Source organism: Pteropus vampyrus, unplaced genomic scaffold (assembly GCF_000151845.1).
Source record: "Pteropus vampyrus isolate Shadow unplaced genomic scaffold, Pvam_2.0 Scaffold40, whole genome shotgun sequence".
Lineage (NCBI taxonomy): Eukaryota > Metazoa > Chordata > Mammalia > Chiroptera > Pteropodidae > Pteropus > Pteropus vampyrus.
The window spans coordinates 7,070,542-7,092,634 of NW_011888821.1; the positions used below are offsets into that span (position 1 = coordinate 7,070,542).

Here is a 22,093-nt window from a genome sequence, read left to right on the forward strand (position 1 = left end):
CTGCAAAGGTGTTCTGTATCTAGCTACGTGGCCTCCCTTCCTTATAAGCTTTGTGGCCAAAGGCAAATTACCACACTCTGTGCTTCACTGTCTCTCTGTAAAATGGGAGCCACTGGTAGTGCCTACCTCATGGAGTGGTTGTAAGGATTAAATGAATTAAATGAATGTTAAAGTCTTAGAACAGTGCCTGGCACAAAGGAAGTACTATATTAACATTTACTATTACAAGTGCTCCTGGACTTAAAGATGGGGTTAAGTCCTGATAAACCCATTATAAGTTGAAAATACTATAAGTCAAAAACGGATTTAATACACCTACCAAACACTAGAGCTTAGCCTAGCCTACTTTAAATGTGCTCAGAACACTTACATTATCCTATAATTGGGCAAAATCATCTCGCTACCATTGCCCAGCTTCATGAGAGCATTGTGACACATATTGCTAGCTGGGAAAAGATCAAAATTCAATATTTGAAGTACTGTTTCTGCTGAATGTATATGTCTTTCTCACTACTGGAAAGTCATAAAATTTTAAGTCAAACCATAAGTTGGACTGTCTGATTTTTATTGTAATCTACAAAACTTGTAGACTTTGATGTCTAGCTGAAATGTCATCTTCTCTAATGGAACTTTTCCTGGTTCTCTCCAGCACATGGTGGTTCATTCAGTCCATTCTCCACACTTCCAGCAGATCTCTCTAATTGCAGATATAGCTTGCAAGGACTTCAATGACTTATCTGGCTCCACAGTGCTCCCCAGATTTATCTGTTGGCTTGCTCATTATATACTCTAGCCATACTGAACTACTTTTGGTTGTTTGAAAATGTGATTTTCTCTCCGTAAAGAATATAGCCCCCAGAGAATACTCACTGTTTAAAGACAGTAGAAGCATCACTTCCCGCTTAAAGTTTCCCTGACCCTCGCTTTCTTCCACAGGTACAAAGGACCATTTTCTCTGTATTCCACTGTATTTTATATCAGCACTTCCCATTTGGGCATCTTGACATACTGATATCACATGAGTCGTGTCCGTGTTAGTTCAGAGGGGTGTTGCAAGAAATTTGCTTCAGATAATAGTACAGTTCTAAAGCAACAAAGTCTGTGACTGGTTTACTTTAAAAAATGGAGCAGTTTAAATGCTATCCTTATAATTTTGTTACACCTTTTTTTTTTTTTAAATGGAAAAGAGATAGGATCAAGCTAACTCTTTTTTATTTGCACTAACTTAGCTCATCTCTGCTGCATGCAGTGGTGAGCCACCATTAATGCTACTTTTAACGGTTGTGGACATGAAATTATCGTAGTAAAAATGAGTTGTGATTTAATTTTACTGCCAGCTTACTTGGTGTTTCATCAGAAAATGGTCAATTCCATTGAAGTTTGAAGTTAGTCACATAGCTCATAGAAAGGACTCAGTGGTTGAATGAAAGTTGAGAACAGGTGGATCAGGGCATTGTGGGAGAGTGGGCGGGGCATAGGCTTTGACATAGACAGACCCACTTGAACCTGGTTCTTAATTGGCTTCTTGGTTAGGTTGTTTATTAAAATTCTCTTTGCCTCAATTTCCTCAACTATAAAATTGAATAACACTAATCCTTTTGCAGCGTTGTTAGGATTAGGAAGAAATATATATGTATGTCATTGAGCACAATGCGCAGCACCTGGTGTGATCTCACTAAATGCTACTCCTTATAAGTAGTCTATGACTGGAGGTACAACTGTCTGTTAATAGTCTATTCCTATAGGTACCACACTGTATTGCTTTGTTTATATTTCTTTCCTCTGCTGAGTCTTAATTAGCATTAACCATTTTCTTTCAAAGATAGGGGCTTTTAGTTTATTGTGTATGTTTTATATATATGCATGAATACAAACAGTATCTTTATTTTACGTAACTGGTATTATATTTTATTCATGGCTTGTTTCTTTTTTTTTTATTTAGCAGTTTTTTCCATGTCACTAAAAGTTGTGAAGAGTAATTTTATTGCCTGAAAAATATTTCAGGGAGTAGTGGAACCATTGTTTATATTAATATACATCTTAATACGTTTAAACTCAGTTACAGGTTGGGTTGAGAAAAACTTATATTCATTTACGACTAGTGAATAAGCTGAGATGGAATGTTATCAACATGCTTGCACATCAGCACGACTATTGAAGAGATGGAGATACCTGTGGAGCCTTGTGGTCTCATAATATCTGAATCTGCTATAATTTTGTAGTTTTAAAAAATCCCAGGTATCAACATTTGAGGTTTTTTTCACTTTTTTAGGGCAAACAGTGAGAATGAAATATTGCATTTAATTATTTTTCTTGTATATAAGAGTCATTACATTTTATTTTTCTAAAATGGGAAAATTTATTGTAACATCTTTTTCCAGTTTGATACAAACTAAGAAATTATCTCAATTTTGGCCTAAATCCAAGTGTGTATATTTTTATCTAATTTAAGTATTATAAGTAGATGATTCATACAAGATAGATATCATCTTTCTTTGTTGTTTTCAAAGATTTGTGATTTTCAGAGTACCTTTCTTTGTTTAACTTAAGGATGACCAGATCATTAACTGGCTGCTGGAATTCCGTTCCTCCATCATGTACTTAACCAAAGACTTTGAACAGCTTATCAGTATTCTCTTGGTAAGTTCGCCATTTATTTCTCTGACGAATATATGATTTAGTACTTTGAAAATAGTATATGTTGTGGCAGTAAAATGTTTCTTTTATCTTTCTCTTCCTTCTGTCTCTAGAGATTACAGTGGTTGAACAGAAGTCAGACAGTGGTGGAGGAGTATTTGGCTTTTCTTGGTAATCTTGTATCAGCACAGACTGTCTTCCTTAGACCATGTCTAAGCATGATTGCTTCTCATTTTGTACCTCGTAAGTGGTTCTTCTATGCTTGCTTTTTCTTTTGTACTTTTTAAATACCTCTTTATTAAAGTGTACTTCCCAGTACACTTTGGAGTTTGTGCCATCATGGAGTATTCCAGGATGCATGTTGGTAGCAGTTCTGGTCCATGTCTGCTCCCTATAATGACCTCTGTGGAAGTGTCTAGATTTGTTTGCTGCTGTGATTTTTATGGATTGCAATTTTATTTTTTAGTGAGCTTCTTACAAAGTCTTAGAACTTAGGAGATTTTAGCCGTTTCAAAACTGTAAAGTTAGTTGACTCCCCTCCACATCTCCCGATTGTAAATTTAATCATTGTACTAGTTTGGACAATGGAAAAATCACTTTTCTGTGTAGCTGTTGATTGCTTAAGTCAATGATAGAAGAATAACTAACATATTTTGTTTTTCCCTCAAAAGCCCGAGTGGTCATTAAGGAAGGTGACATAGATGTTTCAGATTCTGATGACGAAGATGATAGTAAGTATCAAGCAAATGTAAGCAAAAGATGCCTGCTGTTTCTTAGAGAATGCATGCTGAATAATCAAGTTTACTGGCAACTCCAGTACCTATTCTAATAGTTGGACTGCAGCAAGAGGCAACCTTTCATGGAATCTTTGTTATTTTGAGCACTAACATGCAATCAGTTGCCTTTAATACATTACTTATATAATTAGTTTATTTAGTCTTCATTGATAGTTGGCTATGGAGAAAAGTTTCAAAATTATTTTTCTCCTGATAAGTAATTCAGTTTGGTTAGCACATGGTTTTAGCTTCTAGTACATAAGTTTTTAGTTTTCAATTTTATTTTGTTGCTCATACTCTTCACTTTTCATCTTACAGATCTTCCTGCAAATTTTGACACATGTCACAGGGCCTTGCAAATAATAGCAAGATATGTCCCTTCGTGAGTATACTTTTATTACTAAGTTTGAATAATGATGTTTAAATCTCAAGAAAATTGTAATCAATTAGTAGAAAATTACAGAATGTTCACAGCATTCAAACTCAAGTTGTATGCTGCATGTTTTTGTAGCCTGTCGATGTAACTTCTCAGTCTGCAAAAAAAATGGCATTTCGCTTCTCTATTCATTGTTTTTATTTTTTAAAACTTGTATGCAAATTCTCCGCCAAATTATGTATAGTGTTGGAATTCGCTTTTATCGTCAATAGATAAGATATCCAAAATTTTCAGTGAGAAACCGCTGTTTGTGTCATGCCATATAAATAAAAATTGCAGTTTTAAGAAAAGCTTTTAGATGAGGGGGTCGACCTGAGTGCCTTCTGTAAGTTTATTGCTAACTTAAAAAAAAAGCCCAAGTTGATCATTTTTTCTTCTTTCTAAAACAATATCTGTGTGTAGTAGGAAATGTTTAGATTTTAAACTAATGCTGTTTACTGCTTTTGTAGAAGAACAAATTCCCTTTTAATGTGCTATTGATACCAAAGTTAGTAGCAGCTTATTTTCTCCTAAGTTGTTACAGATTTTCTCCAAAGCTATGCATTTAAGTTCCAGTTGCTTGTGGTAGGACTTACCATTTGCCTCTCGTATTTATATTTGCTCTTAGAACGGAAATGTTAACCTTCTAAGAAACTCAGTTGACATGAATTCATTGATTTTTTTTTTTTTTTTTTTTAACTAGGACACCATGGTTTCTTATGCCAATCCTGGTGGAAAAATTTCCGTTTGTTCGAAAATCAGAGAGAACATTGGTAAGAAATCTTTTCATGAGGAAAATAATGGAAAGGCCGTTTTGTGTGATTTAGTTTTAAACGATGTTAGGTCTAAGGATTTTGACTCATATTCCTTCCTTAGCAAGTGATTAGAGTCCCCAGTGCTGCTGCCTTTTATTCCCATGTGCAAACCAAGGTCAGGGTCCATTTCAGTAACATCTAAAAGGCCTTGATTATTACAGATAAAGATTACTAGAAGATACTAGTTTATATATTCCTAATTGTAAACACGCCTTATTTAAATATGAAGGCAGAACCTTTTACAGATGAATTCTTTTTAAGTTTTTTACTTTTTCTTTTTCGAGTTTTAGATCATTTGTGTAGTTTTCAATTAATAATAGTGGTTCTCGCCTAAGCATAGATTGTTTTTTCCTAAGGAAGATATTGTAAGTATTAAATAAAGAGTTGATAAATTTTGTTAATGTTTGTGATAGTCTACTTCAAGTGGAATATTATAAACCTTGTATCTTTTATAAGTATAGATGCAGAAATTCTCAGCAAAATACTAGAAAACTGAAGCTAGCAACATATAAAAAGAATTATGCACCATGACCAAGTAAAGTTTATCTTGGGAATACAAGGTTGATTTAATACCCCCAAATCAATTAATATTACATACCATGTCAATAGAATAAATGACAAAACCTACGTGATCATTTCAATAGATGCAGAAAAGGCATTTGACAAAACCAAAACCCTTTCATGATAAAAACAGAAGGGATCTTTTTAATCTGGTGAAGGGCATCTATGAAAAACACAGCTAACATCCTACTCAGAGGTGAAAGACCGAAAGCTTTCCCCTAAGATGAGGAATGAAACAAGGCTGTCTGCTTCTCTACTTTGGTTCAGTGTTCTATTAGAGGTTCTAGCCAGAGCAGTTAGGCAAGAAAAGAGAAAGGCATCCAGATTGGAAAGGAAGAAGTTCCACTTCTTTTTGCAGGTGACATAATCTTAATGTAGAAAAATCCTAAGGAATCAACAAAAACAGTCTTCAAGCTAATAAAAGAGTTCAGCATGGTTACAGGATATAAGGTCAACATACAAAAACCAATTGTAAAAGATAATGGGGAAAAGAATAGTCTTTTTAACAAATGGTTCTGGGACTAGTGGATATACATGTAAAAAATGAATTAGGACCCCTCCTTATATGCAGAAATGAACTCAAAATGGATAAAAGACCTAAACGTAAAAGCTAAAAAAATCTTAGAAGAAAACATGAGTTAAAATTTTTGTGACCTTGGATTAGGCAACAATTTCTAGATATGACACCTGAAGCACAAACAACCAGAGAAAAAATAGATAAATTGGACTTCATCAGAATTAAGAACTGTTGTGCTTCATAGGACACCCTTAAGAAAGTTAAAAGACAACTCAAATAATGAGAGAGAATATTTGCAAATTATATATTCATAAAGGTTATATCTAGAATAAAGTACTCTTAATAACTCAATAATAAAAAAGTAAATAACCCAATTTAAAAATGGGCAAAGGATCTGAATAGGTGTTTCTACAAAACAGACATACAAATGGCCACTGAGCATAGGAAAAGCTCTGTGCTGTTAGACATAGGGGAATGCAAGTCAGACCACAATGAGATATACCACTTTGTACCTACTAGATGACTGTCTTCAAAATCAGGGGACCCCTGGTACCGGTCTGTGGCCTGTTAGGAACTGGGACGCACAGCAGGAAGCGAGCGAGCGAAGCTTCATCTGTGTCTGCAGCCTCTCCCCAGCGCAGGCAGCACTGCCTCAGCTCTACCTCAGATTGTCAGGCATTAGATTCTCAGAGTAGCTCTGACCCCTGGTGCCAAAAAGGTTGGGGACCGCTGCTCTAAATGACAGATGATAACAGGTGGTGGTGCGGATGTGGAGACATCAGAACCCTCAGGCGTTGCTGGTGAGAATGTAAAATGGGAAGTGGTGCAGCTGGTCGGATTGTGACTGTCTGACAGGTCCTCAGAAAGGTTAAACAACTGCCCTATGACCCAGCATTTCTTCTGCTGGGTGTCTACCCAAGAGAAATTAAAACATGTCCACACAAAACTTACATGAAAGTTCAAAGCAGCAGCATTCATAGTACCAGAATATGGAAACTACCCAGTGTTTATCAGCTGATGAAATTGTATAGACAGGGTATGTCTATACAATGGAATATTATTTGGCAATTAAAAGGAATGGTTTACTTACTATAACATGAATTGACTTTGAAAACATTATGCTAAAACATATGTTTTTATATTCCACTTAGAGGAGAGACATTGGGGGCAAGGAGAAAGGAATGAAGGGTTAAAAAAGTACAAATTAGTAGTTGATAGATGGTCATGGGGACAGAGAGCACAGCTTAGGGAATGCAGTCAACAGTAATGTAATGGCTAGGTGGAGAGCCAGAGGGGAGAGAGAGAGTAATCGGGATCATTGTATAAATTATATAAATGTCTAAACAATGTACTGTATACTCGAAACTAATAATAAATTTTTTTTTTATTAGAAAAAGATTCCACTTATGTGAAATGTATAGACTAGACAAATTCATAGAGACAGAAAGTAACTAGTAATCACTTAGAGCTGTGGATTCAGGGGATACTTTACTAAAAATATATATTTATTTTTAGGATGATGAAAATGTTTTAAACTTGATTGTGGTGATGGTTGCATAACTCTGAATATACTAGAAACCATTGACTTGTACACGCTAAATGGGCGAATTGTAGATGAATTATATCTCAACAAACCTGTTTTAAAAAAACTCAAATTACAAATTTAGTTTACTGGATGTAATTAGGTTAATGATACTGGACTGCAGTGTTCTCTCCCCATCCACACAGCAACAGACGGGGAAACCGTGTATGTAAATAGTATGGTTTCTGTGTTCCTGGGTCGTCTTTTTTTTCTATTTAAATAATTAGAACTAAAGATTGTATAATTGATGCTTTTCTTACACAGCTATGAAACATTTATTCTGTGTTGAAATGTTTATCTTTTTATGTTTTAGGAATGTTATGTTCATAACTTACTAAGGATTAGTGTGTATTTTCCAACCTTGAGGCATGAAATTCTGGAGCTTGTTATTGAAAAGCTACTCAAGTTGGATGTAAGTATTTAATAATCTTGATTTTCATTTATTAAATATATTTGTTATAATCAGCACGTGAAACAATAGTAGCAGCAGTGGAAAAGAATCCACAGTTTCACTTTTGATTCATTTCTGTGCATTTCTTGAAATTCATTGATGTACTAGGAGTTATAAACGGTCCTGTCTTGTCATTGGGGAACAAGATGTTAATTAGATAGTCATACCAATGTCAGAGTACAGTTGTGGTAAATATTGTGAGTAGAACATGCGCATTATCATGAGCTGGAAAACCCGATGCAGTCAGGAGTCAGGAAGGCACTCCTACGGAGGTGATGTTGAAGTTCCTTATAGAGGCCTACAGTCAGGTTTAGTGGGAATGAAGGAAGGTGGTGGATTCTAGTGACATTGTGGAGGAGAGGTAAACTGGTCCTTGGGACTGGGTTGTAAGTGGAGAAGGAGGGGCCTGGGGAAAGGAGGCCTTCAGAGACAGCTGCCTGTGGAACAGAATCTTGGTGTTGCCATTAACAGTAGTAAGAAAAGTCAGAAGGAAGGTGGAAGATGAGTTCCATTTGGGATGGATTGAGGTGCAGGCGGGCAAGCTAGATGGTGAATACTCAGCAGGCAGTTGTAGCGCCTGCGGGTGAGGATTGAGCCACAAACCTGTGGAATGGCGCAGTTTAAGACAGGACAGAGAGGAAGTGTGATTGGAAGTGAGGGGGAAGTCGACTGTGGACGTGCAGGGAGGATGTGGAAGAAGGAAGGGTTTGGTCAGCAGCATAAGATGTTGCTGACATTTTTAAAGAGAAAGGAAAGCAAAAGTTGCATTTGGTGATATGGAGGTCATCTGTTGCCTTGTCAGTGTGGAAGGGGACACTGCATTTCAGGAGAGTGTGGATGGATAGGAAATGGGGCTGTTAGAGACCTCGGTGAGAGTTTAAGGTGTAAAGAGGGGATGAAGCATATGTTAGGGTTGGGGAGACAAGGTGTGTGGACTGAGGAGATGAGTTGATGGGGGAGACCATTGATACTGTAAGGGAGAAGGATGATGTACCAAGGCAAGCGTAGGAAGAGCTGGAGGTTGGGCAGTCCACCTCGTTGCTCATTTGGAGTTAAACCTCTTCGGCCAGCTGCATACATAATCTTTGTGAGGTCTTTCTCTGGTCTGTACTGAAGGAACATTTTAGAGTACATTTAGTGTTGGAATAAATGTTGAGTGTGTTGAAGCTGTCTGATTTAAACTAATACCACAGTTCATATTGACTTTGTGTCAGTATGTAATAAAGGGGCTTGATTTCTAATCTTTAAAATTCCTTCATGACCCAGACAAATTGATAGGTTTGCACTTTAATTGTGTAATGACTTATGTGCTAAGCTGGATACCTTTAAAGTATGTGTATTCGATGAATTTCCAATTCCCCCCAAAACGTAGTTGTATTTTAAATGTTTTTATTTTTTTTCTTTGTTAAAACATAGGTGAATGCATCCCGGCAGGATATTGAAGATGCTGAGGAAATAGCAACTCAAACTAGTACTGGAACAGATGCCACAGAAGGACTGTTTAATATGGTCAGCATTTATTAATGAAAGCAGATGTGCACTGCTCATAATTCCAGAGGGTGGGCAGACAGCTAGTGGTGTCACATCTTCTTCAAAGCTTTAGTAGTTCATCAAACTTGAAACTGATTTCTTAAATGAAGTAGTTTGCTGCCATCTTGCTTTTTGCAATGTTTGGTCTCTTTCCAAGGCTTTGAATTTGGGTTTAGTAAAGTACGTTGCACTTTTATTCCGTTTGTTCTTTCTGTTTGTGTTTGTAAACCCTATATTGTTTGTGAAGAAGTGATAAATGGAACATTCTAGTTTAATTTCTGTTATTTACAAGCTGTATACCTTAACACGGGACTTCTCTACCTGGGGCGATGTCTTAAGTTGGGTTCACAGTGGGTGCCAGGAGCTGGGGAAATCTGTGACGTTTGCATGGCCACCCTCTATGTGGGTTTTCTAGATGAGAATCAGAGGCTGTGGCTCTGGACCCGTTACTTTATTTTGAATTCCATGGGTGGATCTGATTCACATCTCTGGTTGAGAGCTCCTACCTGGAACGGTGTATATATATCTTCTTTGTTTTACCCTTTAAAGGAAATAAGTACTTCTAAGAATTTTCCCACTAGACTACTTAGCCGAATTTTTTAATGTCAGTTTTTACATTATCTTCAAAGGACGAAGACGTAGAAACTGAACATGAAACAAAGGCTGATCCCGAAAGGCTCGATCAGATGGTACATCCTGTTGCTGAACGCCTGGACATCCTCCTGTCTTTACTTTTGTCCTACATTAAGGATGTCTGCTATGTAGATGGTAACTACTTATAATAGTCACAGTTGCTACTGTTGTTGAATACCTACTGTGTACCTGGCTCTGTGGTGGCCGTTTTTCATACATTATCTAGCACTGATAGAAATCCTATAAAAATCACTATTTTGAGTATGAGGAAAAGAAGGCTTAGAGAGATTAAGTTACTTGCCAGTGTGACATAGCTTGAAAATGGTGGCACTGGGAATCATTCTCAGTTATATTTGTCTTTAAAGCCCCTTATCTTTTCACTGACTGTTGTTTTGAAAGATTATATGTGGAGTTTGGTCTGTTTTAGGTGGAGATCATATTACACTCAAGTCATTCAGGATATTTAAGAACAGTGTAGTAGATGATAATATACTGAGTTTTGAGTGTGTTAGCACTGTGGTTGCGTTGGTACCAAAGCGAGCAGATCGATTTGCTTCTGACTCTCATGCAACTTTTAGTCTAGAGGCTTTGCCATGAAAAAACAGAAAATTTTCCATTCACATTGCTTAGATTTAAGAATGAGATTCAGCCATTCAAAATAAGACTTGAATCTGAGTTGACTGTGTTACTATTTTTTTGCTGTTGAAATAATAATACATGTTGACCAAAGAAATTTGGAAACTACAGGAAAAGATTAAAAAAGGCATTCTAAAGGGCCACATTCCTGCTAGTCAGAGAACTGTTATTAGCATTTCGATGTTTTTTCCTTTTCTGTTAGCATGTGTATTAGTGTGATTTTCAGTGGATTTGGGGGTCACACTCTGTTTAGTGTTTCATAATCCACCCTTTTCACCAGCTGAACATTTTCTCATACTGTTCGTTGTTCTAAAATAGTTTTTGTTGAGCATGTGGATTTAACTGCTCTCTTTTATTCCTCCCCTCCCTTTTTTGCCATTATAAATAAGAGTGGAATGAATATCCTTGTACATATATTTTCAATTTTTTGCTTTGATATATTCCTAGCAGTAGAATTACTGGATCAAAGGACTTCTGCCTTATGAATTGTAAAATTATCCTTATAGATGGGTTTACATTTATGGCATTATAGCTATGTGTTTGTGAGGTGAGGGCCTGCTTCCTTACCAATGCCAGATTTTTTTTTTTTTTTTAGAAAAAGTAAGATTTATTGGAAGTACATTTTAGAGGGGGATGGGCTGTGCTAAGGAAGGCTCAGCCCTGTGGAATTTGGTAGGTGAAGAGATAAGGTAGTATGGGTTTTCAGCAAAGAGAGCTGTAACAGGATTATTAAAAAGGGAATCTGCAAAATAAAAATGGCATTTTGTTTTAATTGTAGCTTAATGGATGAGGATGTATTTCTTATTGTATTGTTTCCTTTTTAAAATTTAGTAAATGAAACTGGTGGCTTGAAAATAATGTATTTATAAAACTGAAATGCCATATTTTCTCTGTAGGTAAGATTGATATCAACAAAACAAAGGATTTATATCGAGATCTCATAACTATCTTTGACAAACTCCTGTTGCCCACCCATGCCTCCTGCCATGTACAGTTTTTCATGTTTTATCTCTGTAGCTTTAAATTGGTGAGTATGTTCTTAACATCATTTTATTTTATTCTCGGCCATGATTTTCCCTTAAAAATTGGTGGAAAGAGCAGAGGGCACTGCAGCTTCCTGCCAGATCAGTTGAGTGCTATGAAATTGTCATCCTGCATTTGGTCCACTAGGTGGTACCCTGCCCTTTAGTTCAAGCCTTTCTTTATTAAAATCTCATTTAGGATATTTAACTGTTTATTTCTTTTATTCTCTCTCAGTTGAGCCTAGCTAGCCCAAATCAACTTTTTAATCCAGAATTTTAAAACTTTAGGTTTTGCTTTCTATTTTGGGAAAAAAAAAAAAAATACCAAAGACTTTCTTCTCCTTTGCAACTATTTTGTAGTTTCCTGGAACAGTCAGGGGAGTATTAGGGATAAGAAGGTTAAACTCAGTCTGCACCAAAGTATGTTTTAATAGCTTTTTAAAAGAGCTATGTGGGAGAAGTTGGAGGTACATCTATTATCTCAAGGTATTTAAAAATAAGAATGATGTTAACTGTATTCATTATTTAACAATATAACAGACATTTTCCCACATTGGTGAGTTAAAATCTTAGGGTTCGTTTAGCTAGAGTAGCTTATGCATTAAATAAGATCAGACCAACACCTTCCCTTGTTATAGGGATTTGCAGAAGCATTTCTGGAACATCTCTGGAAAAAATTACAGGATCCAAATAATCCTGCCATCATCAGGCAAGCTGCTGGAAATTATATTGGAAGCCTTTTGGCAAGAGCTAAATTTATTCCTCTTATGTAAGTAACCTGATTTTCCAAGTGCTTTTTCATATCATTCTTTAAAAAGATTATAGCATTGTCTTAAGTCAGAGAAATATGTCTTATTTTTTTGGTCAGTCTTTGAATGAAAAAATCTGTTTCTCTTCTCTCTGCAAGATGTTTATATTTCCAAGAGGCAATTTCAGAAAAAAAGTCTCCTTTTTTAGATAGAACACTTCATGCACAAAGCTTTTGTCATCTGTCCTGTATGGTTATGGTTGCACTTGAACATGAAGGTCCAGTTGTGTCCATAGGTAGTGTGCAGTGTTTTGTACTGTTTTGATTGTATTTGTAGGTTTGTCTTTTTTTATTCGCATCCTGAATCAATTGTATCTTAAAGCTGAAGAAAAATCCTTTTAAAGGTCATAGATCTGTGTAGGAGGTCAGCTTGGGCCTGTTTCTTCCAGTGATCCATGAAGATACCTTTGGGCAGGGAGGCTGTTAACCCTTCGCCAACAATGAAAAGCTGTCTGGCTGTTCTGTCCTAAATTGTAGACATGGGACTTCATTAGGATGTAGAGAATGAAGTCGACCTGACTGTCTTTCCTTTGTACGCTGTTGGTAAATGTTCCCTACTTTGGCCATATCCCCCTGAGAGGGCCGGGAGGCCATCTGTGTTGATAAGAGGAACCTGTTCTCTATCCCTCAAGACTGCAGCCATTCTTAGGGCCTTCCCGTTGTTCCTAGGGCCTGTTTGTGTGCTCTACTTTGTAATTGGAAGGCTGCCTTTCCCATCCACCCAATCCTCCTCCTTCCTTTGCTTCCTCTCTGCGCCCATGGGTAATGCATAAAGAAACCTGTGGACTGACTTTCCTTAGTTTATAATGACAGGCAATTGTGTGTTTTTATGTCACTGTAGTTTTTTTATGAACCACTGGAGCTGATTTGAATTTTTCTTTTCTCTAGTACTGTAAAATCATGCCTAGATCTTTTGGTTAACTGGCTACACATATACCTTAATAACCAGGATTCCGGAACAAAGTTGTTTTGTGATGTTGCTCTCCATGGACCGTTTTACTCAGCCTGCCAAGCTGTGTTCTACACTTTTGTTTTTAGACACAAGCAGCTTTTAAGTGGAAACCTGAAGGAAGGTCAGTGATTTGGGTTTGGTGGGTGTGAACTGGGTTTTCCTTGTATACTGACCAGTCACCCTTTAGAATGGAGATTCGTTACTCTTTTGAGAATTTAATAAAAACTGTAAAGTCAGAAAACCACACATTAACTCAAACTGTTATAATTTCAGACAGCTTATAGGTCCCTAAAAACACCTTAAGCCTCCTCTCAACAGCTGATGAATTTGAGGTTGCGAACCCCCCTTTAGAGGGGTTTTAGAGTGATTGTAAGATGTGAAGATGCTCTTCTTCAGAAGTGAGGCCGGGCACTTGTGCTGTGCCAGCGCCATGCTCAGAGCTGTGTCCCTGCCCTGTCCTCTTGACGGCCCATGGAGGGCGGGTGTCATTCTCACTTAACTCAGGAGACCAGAGCACAGAGAAATAATTTATTGGCAGGATTAGAAATTGAAAAGGGTGAGAGTGAGGATGGCTGTAAAGCTGTGGTCATAACGATTATGCGCCTTTATCTAAAGATTCAAATCTGTAGATAAAGATTGTTTATTGGGTTAGTATATTTTAGTTGTGGTCCCCAAGAACAGCGTTCAGTTAAGTCAGTTTAAATTGTTTTGTTTACTGTCATGAATAATTCAAATGGCTTAATAGGCTGTTTCCTCTAAACTAGAGTTTCTCAATCTCTCCACTGACATTTGGACTGGGTAACCCTTTGTCGTGGGGGTCATCTTTGCATTATAAAGTGGTGAGCAGCAGCTCTCACCTTCTACCTACTAGAGGCCACTTGCAAACACCTCCCCCCTCCTCCCCCAGTTGTGACAACTAAAACTGTCTCCAGACACTGCCAGATGTCCTCTTGGGGCTACAGTTACCAAAGTTGAGAACCACAGCTCTAAACTGAAACTCATATGTGTTGCATTATATATATTTACTTACGTCATGTAAGTAAGATAGGGGTTAAAAATAGTTTTATGATCTAGTAGTAGGAGAGGGTTTTATCACAAGATAAGTAAAATCTCTGCTTTTCTTTATATATATAAATGGTAAGAGTCTGGTTAAAGAGGATATATTTCTTATAAGTCATGACATCCCATTTTTATCAAAATATACATCAAAGAATCTCTTAACGAAACATACTTAAGCACAGATTGGTTTGCTTGCCTCTTAAAATAAGTATGGTGTCTTTCTTTTAGTAAATAGGAGAGGATTCTATTTATTAGTTTCAAGACAGTGGAATTTTTCATTATATATCCGTAGTATCCTTGTAAAAAAATATGAAATGCAAGCAACTAATCACATTTAAAAACATGTTAAATCTTAGTACTAATTTAAGACTTGCAAGTCTTGCTGGTTTTTTTTGGTTGCTTGTCAGGTTGACACACACACACACACACACACACATCCATACATATATAGACGCACAGTGCATGGAATACAGGAACAAGAAATTTACACACTGTATTGGCATTGCCTCTAGGGAATGGAGACTTACTTTTTCAGCTCAACTTCTTAATGTTCATGACTGTTAGCTGAAATCAAATCACATGGTCTTTTTTTCCTCTCTAAATTCAGTGTATGCTAAGATTCATATACCTGATTTTCAAATTGTCATACAAACTTGTAGGCCACTAAGAATGTGTGTTTACTTCTTGGGTCTTTAAAAGAAGACACTGGGGTGGTTCCATAGAGTAGTGGTTAGCATGTCTGCTTTACATGCAGAAGGTCCTGGGTCCAGCAGAGTCACGGCTCAAACCCCGGGCGCACCAGGCCTCGGGCGCGCCAGGCCTCGGGCGCGCCAGGCCTCGGGCGCGCCAGGCCCTGCCTGGGTGCGTGCCGTGAGCATGTGGGAGGAGATGCCCTGCCTTCAGAGATCCAGTTCTTAATGGGAGACAGCAACATCCGTAGGTCAGAGGAGGAAGTAAGGGGGAGATTAGTAAGAATATATATATATAAAAATATAAAAATAAAAGACACTATCTTCTTTAGAAAAGTTGGTTTAGTCCTCAAGCAGTGTGGTTCAGCCTCGTGATGTTCTTACAGGCTCCACGTTGTCTGACAGGGACCCTTATTTAAAGCATTTCTGCAAGTAACATTTTAAAAATCATTTTTATAATGTGAAATAATCTGTGCCGCTTGAAGACTGTTATCTTTGTACCTTCTTAAAAATCTTTCGATTTTTAATCAAAGGTTTGAGGTACCTTCAAAGTCTAAATTTTGAACGTATAGTGATGAGTCAGCTGAATCCTCTGAAGATTTGCCTGCCGTCGGTAGTTAACTTTTTTGCCGCAATTACCAGGTGAGTTACTTGTACCTTATTGGTGGAAGTTACTTAAAAGTAAATTTATGTTAGTATCGGTATTACAAAATTCCATTAAGTTACTGTGAAATTATTTAGTAAAATGAGTTTATAACAAACATTTAAAAATTAATAACCCAGTACTTACAAGAAACACTGCAGTGTGGATCTTGTTTTTATATTGGTTTGGTGGCATTGGAAATTGGCATTAATTTTTATCCAGAGAGGATAATTCAGCAGAAGTGTAGACACTTAGAAATAAGTAAGGCATTTAACTAAGCTAAGAGGAACAAATCAAAGGTGTCATTAGAGTGACTCCTGTAATAATAATAAAAATAGACTGAACGTGAGAAATCAACAATAAGAGATTGGTTTACTGAGGGACTGTATTGTCTCAGGCCTTGGAGCTACAGCTAATGCATAGTTTTACTGTGTGCCTGGCACAGTTCTAAGTACTCTACATAGAACCCACTGAAATTTCACATAATCCTATGACTGTGTTATTAACCCCTGTTTATAAATAGGAAGCTGGAGGCACAGAGAGATTAAATGACTTCTGTGCAGTCATAGCTTGACTGGGGGCAGAGCCAGGATTTGAACGCAGGCAGTCTTACTCCTTCATAAGCAGTCACAGAATTATTCTGCTACACGTGGAAAGTGAATTGGAGACCTTGGGCATTTGATCAGAATATTCAGGAGAGGATCAGAGCTGAAAATCTTCAACAGATAAGAGTGTTCTACTCTAATAAAAGTAATTCTTTCAACCCTCAACCCCCTTAGACAGCTTGGTGCTCTCATTCAGCAACCTTATTTTTCCTTTGCTAGGTACCTAGTTCAAGGTATTCTCCATCTCCTGAGATCTCAAAAATGATAAAGAATTAAAAAGAATAAAACCAACAAGTATTAGTGTTCAGCAGGTGAAAGGTTCCAGTGCATTGCGGGAAGACAGGAAGCAGCTGGAAGAGTAAGGATGGATGAAGCAAAGCGGAGGCAGCTGCACCCAGAATATTCTCGGGATGGGAGTAGAGGACACAGTTGAGGACACATGAGCAGACCAGTCAGAGAAGTTCTCGATTGGGATTTGAGGTTAAGAGTGAAATGTGAGAGCAAGAGATTGAAGTAAAAGTCTGTGTCAAGGAATTTATGTATCGTTCTATAGCTGCTGCTTTTGCTTGCTTAATGGTTTTGAGATTCATAGTGACTCATACAGCTGTATTTTGATTTTAACTGATGTGTAATGTTCTATTAATTTTTTAAAACAATCTCTTGTTGGGATTTTAGTATTTGGAACAGCAGCTTAGGGACATGGTTGCATGTTATGTATGTCCTGGCGCACAGGCACACACTAATGTCACCAAGAGGTGCGGCTGCTGGGTTGTTGGAGATGCACTTCGTCAACTTTACCAGATACTGCGAACTGTTCTCTAGCGTGGTTTTGCCAATTTACCCTCCCACCAGGAGTAGGGAGTCAAATCCGATCCTTGGCTACTGGAATGGAAATAGACATATGTTTTTAAAATTACAAGAGTGACCTGAGAACTTGAGCAAATATACCTGAATAAATACTGGGAACGAGAGTGGGGGGAAAAGGGCAAAAAGGAACCAAAACCCCAACCTAAGAGAAGCTGTCCAATAATGATTAAAGTTGCCAAGTCATATGGCAGTTACCACCAGAGGAATTGACATTATAGTAGTCCTCATGTTTTTATCATGCGTTCTCCAGTGTAGTTAACTGTTTTCACTCACTTAAGCCTGTTTCTTTATCACGTTCTGAGATCATGGCTCAATCATCCCATGTCCCTCTCTCAGTACTGTTCTAATTTCTTCAACAGTCAAGTCTCTCCATCATCAGCCACTGTCTCTCAGTAAATCTTGAATCCCTTTTTCACTCACCTTTTAATTCTTTTATAAATAGTAAAAATAAGCTCAGCTATATACTTACGCAAACTTAAAAGAGTTTTACCTTGAACACATTTTTAGCGAGTCATACATATTAATCTAAGCCCACTTCATTTTCTTAAAGTGATAGCCACATTTTCTTTCTCCTTAGCATCCTTGTAAATAGGCCCAGAGAACCGTACCCTAAAAGCATTACTTTTTGCTTTATGTTCTTTTTTCTTGTGCTTGTTATGTTTGGCATAACAAGATAGTTGTCACACATGGCCAGGCATGTCCATGCAGAGTGACTTCTTTATGCTGATGCCTCCATCTTGTTGGTTGTTTGTTTCACAGTAAGTACCAGCTAGTCTTCTGCTACACTATTATTGAGAGGAATAATCGCCAGATGCTTCCAGTTATTAGAAATACAGCTGGAGGAGACTCGGTGCAAACCTGCACAAACCCACTTGATACCTTCTTCCCCTTCGATCCATGTGTGCTGAAGAGGTAGGTACTCTTAGACAGACAACCTGTCAGCGGTGTATTTGCTTTTCCCAAGATTGGGATTTAGGATTTCTCTGCAATAAGCGGCCGTTCCCAGCCGTTTAGTCGTATCATAGTCTCCTTGTACATATTTCACAGGCCCAGAGTAGACAGTGCCTGTTAGAGGCTGCAGACTATCATAGGCACACCAGCATTTGCCGATCTTTACCCCAGTAGGAACCCAGATTGACACCAAGGATTTTTATTTTATTTTATTTTTTTCTTTAAATCTGTTGGTTTAAACATATAAGGGAATGGGGATAAAGGTGCCTGGCTAGTGAGGATACTGTCTTTTCATGGTTCGTAATTTTCTGCCAGGTGACTTCTTTCCTCTGAAGACCACATTCCAAACCTTTGCACAGGATAAACAAAAGCCAAAAGGTTTATCTCAATGCAAAATTCTGAAAAATCACCAAACCGAACTTAACTTTGACTTTGTATAAGGAAGCAAGATTTTTGCTTAATTATTTTCTAACTAATAACACAACAAGTTGGGATTATCTGTTTCCCCAAGGCTTGGTTGACTGCAACCAGATAAGTCTTTTTCTTAGACTTCTTTTAATAAATTACTATGGGAATGTAAGAGGAAGTTCCAGAGCAATTCAGTTGTTTTCATTTGGACACATTGTAACTCACTGTCAGTCTCTGCAAAGTTGAGAAACAGTTACACTTAAAAATGAAGAGATGAGAAACTGTAAGTGTAATGCTTCATCTATACAAAGAAGGAGCCACATTAATCATAATTACAGTATTTACACTTAGTATTTTTTGACACTTATTATTAGAGCCATAGTTTTCACTTCCTTTTGTGTAATAGGTCTTGTAAGAAAAAAGATAAATATATTGTGATCTTCACTGTAGCGTTTAACTTGAAATGTGATCCTTGTTGACAGGTCAAAGAAATTTATTGATCCCATTTATCAGATATGGGAAGACATGAGTGCAGAAGAGCTTCAGGAGTTTAAGAAACCCATTAAAAAGGTAAATTTGTGACTCAACACACTTTCTGAGAATCTCCTATGTGGTTACAGATCACAGGCAAATAGTAAATAGCAATATTACACTTGAAAAAGTACATTTTATTCTTTTTGCCTTTAAAAAATTCGAAGCTCAGGATATGTTCTGATGAAAAGTTTTCTGGGTTTTTTGATGAATTGTTTAAACCAGACACTTCACATGCTGACTTTGAGAAGCGAAGGTTAATTAAAAATCAGATCAACAAATTTAGATCTTACTCCTTGACCATTACCACCAGGTAACAATCTCAAATTTACTTAGGTTGACATTGTAAGTAACGTTGTAATTTCGTAGAGGTTAACATTAATTTTATAGATCTTCACAGATAGGTGGTAAAGATGCAGATCTGCAGCATATCCTCCAGTGCACCTCAGGAGGAGGCCTGGCAGTTATTGCCAAAGGAGAAAATTGAAATCCAATAATAATAAATATCACTGTTCATTTCTTTGTTGACACATTTATTTCCATATTAAAAATCAGCTTTAATCTGCCTCTTTTTTCATAAGTAATCATTAGAAAACTCATTATCTTTATTTGAGGAGGTCATTCATTCATTCTTTCATTCAAATTGTGTTAGATACAGGGTTATAATAGTGAGCAAGAATGACATATTATGTTACCTGCCCTCACTGAGCTTAAAATCTGTTAAAAAATCAGACTTTAAACAAATAGTGACAATATGTGATGAGCAGTTGCGTGGGTGGTTTTTAATAAAGAAGTGTGCATCACAGGATGCTTTTGAAATTATGATATATTCACCTTTTCAGAAGTAGCACATTCCTGAGGAAAGGAATTCTTAGAAGCTTTTAAAACCACCACTTGTGATCTTACTGATAATCTGTTCTTTTGCCAGGAGGTGGTGGAAGATGAAGATGATGACTTTTTAAAAGGCGAGGTTGGGACCACACCAGGCTCCTTTGACACGCATTTCCGAAGTCCTTCAAGTAGCGTGGGCTCCCCGCCTGTGTTATACCTGCCAGGCCAGTCCCCTCTGATGGCAAGGATTTGTGATTGAGACGACATCCCGCCCCGTTGTGCCCTGCAGTGCCAGGGCTCACGCTGTTTGAGCGTCGCATCGCACCAGAGCCAAGTACCTGCTTCTGCAGCTTACTTTGCAGTTACACCCACTCTAGTGTCTGACCAGATGTGGTTTCTTTTCGTTCCCGTACAGACAGAAGGAGAAGACTATCATGTGCAATATTTTACAATGGAGTTGATGATAAATGTTGAAGGCTGGGGTTGTTTATACTTTTTTTGTGTTACAGCTTTTGACATAATTATTGTGAAATTTCTATGATTGGCAAGAGCCTATTTTAACACATTGCATTTTTAACATGGGTTTTGGTCAGAGCTATCATCATAGGACTTTGTTGATCTTCTTTTCAGTGAAAATCCTCTAGGACACTCTTTAAAGTCTTCAGAATGAATTTATTCTGAATATATTGTTTGCCTTCTGCTGAAACTGTGTTTGTGTGTTGGGATTTCACGGGGGTGCAAGGAAAAGTGGGGGAGATGGCCAGAGCTGGTCCCAGCTGCTGGAAGTTGGAGCTGGCACTGATGGAGATGTCCAGGGATGCCAGAGACTAATAAAAGCTTGGAGGGAAGAGATAGAGGGTTTAGGGAAACAGAATCAGACAGAGATCAGATACTTGTGAGTGGAAAAATGGATTTAAAAGAAAACTGGAGTTCCAGGTAAATGTAATTCACACGAGCTGAAAGCAGGGTTGGACTTTTATAAAACACAGCACAGAGTATTTCACCCTGAGGCTCCTAAGAGTGCTGTTAAAACTGGAACTACTCGTTTATAGTAGAATATTACAGTGATTTTTTTTTTTTTAAATATGATCATCAGTTGACCAGTTCTCATTTTGAGAATTTCTTGGGGAGGGCAGGGCAGGTTTTAGGTTATTTGGTGCAATGGTTTTGCTGGTAACAATAGGCCAGGCTTACAGCTACAGCCTCTGTCTACTGGCTATTTGTATCATGGATTCAGCTCAGTGAAATCCTTTGGCCAGGTTCTTTTTGTATTTTTATAACTAAATACCAAGAGAGAAGAGTCTAAACGACCTTGCTTTATAACAAATTTGTATAAACACTGCTAGAATCATTTTGTAGCTCATCCATATTTTAGCTTCATTCCTTATTTGTGTACTTTTTTGTTACTTATGAAAATGGACATCTTTAAACATATTTATTTTTCTGCTACTTTTCCTATTCTTTATTTAAAGGCAAGTAATATTTTCTTGATCACAGATATTTTGTAATGAAATACTTTGTCTTTCCTAGGGCTTTGTATGCTCTTGTATAATTATATCGATGGCAATCTAGAATTTGAATTTTAGTCTGTAAATACTTTTTTGGAAAATAGAAATTTTTATTGGTTTAAAAAGTTTTGGATATTGGTGATTTTATTTTGGTGATTTGGTGGAAAGTCATTTGAGAACCTTTAGGTTCTTTGTTTTTTAACTGCTGACAGGTGAGATTTTTGTATACTGGATAAAATAAGTAAATAGTTGACAGTAAGTGAGGTCTTTGTGGGTTGGGAAGTAGTTTTAATGTAGAAGGATATATTTATAAATAAATCTATTTAATTCCAAAGGAACCTGAGAAAAAAATTCATTGTGAAAATAAAACAATGGCATGGTTAATCTGGAACTTTTGTTCTTATACCAATAAAGGGAGGTACCCCCATAAAGAGGCTTCTCATACAGAAGTCCTTTTGATTTCTTTATGTATTTTTTACTGATCTGCACTAAAGCACTGTTTTACAATAGAAAACTGCAACTGAGATTTCACTATTAAAGAGGTGAAAATATCGCCAGTGTGATTGTGAGTGCTCAAAAATAAATTGCATGTTGGTAATAGAGAATCATGAGAATGGCCTCCAGGTGCTTCCAGTTGCATCTGAAGTATTGACCACTCTCCATGGT

At 37.2% G+C, this 22,093-nt stretch overlaps 1 protein-coding gene across 1 annotated transcript in view; it reads left to right on the plus strand.

Moving 5' to 3' along the window:
* RRN3 (RRN3 homolog, RNA polymerase I transcription factor) overlaps positions 1-21,975 on the plus strand; it is a 27,557-nt gene extending 5,582 nt beyond the window's left edge. Inside the window, exons 4-18 of the mRNA XM_011358392.2 lie at positions 2,551-2,640; positions 2,751-2,880; positions 3,309-3,368; positions 3,732-3,795; positions 4,532-4,601; positions 7,617-7,715; positions 9,171-9,263; positions 9,914-10,052; positions 11,450-11,580; positions 12,214-12,344; positions 13,272-13,456; positions 15,617-15,725; positions 17,958-18,110; positions 19,040-19,127; positions 20,017-21,975. Of these exons, the coding sequence (XP_011356694.1) occupies positions 2,551-2,640; positions 2,751-2,880; positions 3,309-3,368; positions 3,732-3,795; positions 4,532-4,601; positions 7,617-7,715; positions 9,171-9,263; positions 9,914-10,052; positions 11,450-11,580; positions 12,214-12,344; positions 13,272-13,456; positions 15,617-15,725; positions 17,958-18,110; positions 19,040-19,127; positions 20,017-20,178 (1,704 nt within the window). The 3' untranslated portion in view covers positions 20,179-21,975. The remainder of the gene's footprint in view (positions 1-2,550; positions 2,641-2,750; positions 2,881-3,308; positions 3,369-3,731; positions 3,796-4,531; positions 4,602-7,616; positions 7,716-9,170; positions 9,264-9,913; positions 10,053-11,449; positions 11,581-12,213; positions 12,345-13,271; positions 13,457-15,616; positions 15,726-17,957; positions 18,111-19,039; positions 19,128-20,016) is intronic.
* Positions 21,976-22,093: the final 118 nt, after the last annotated feature.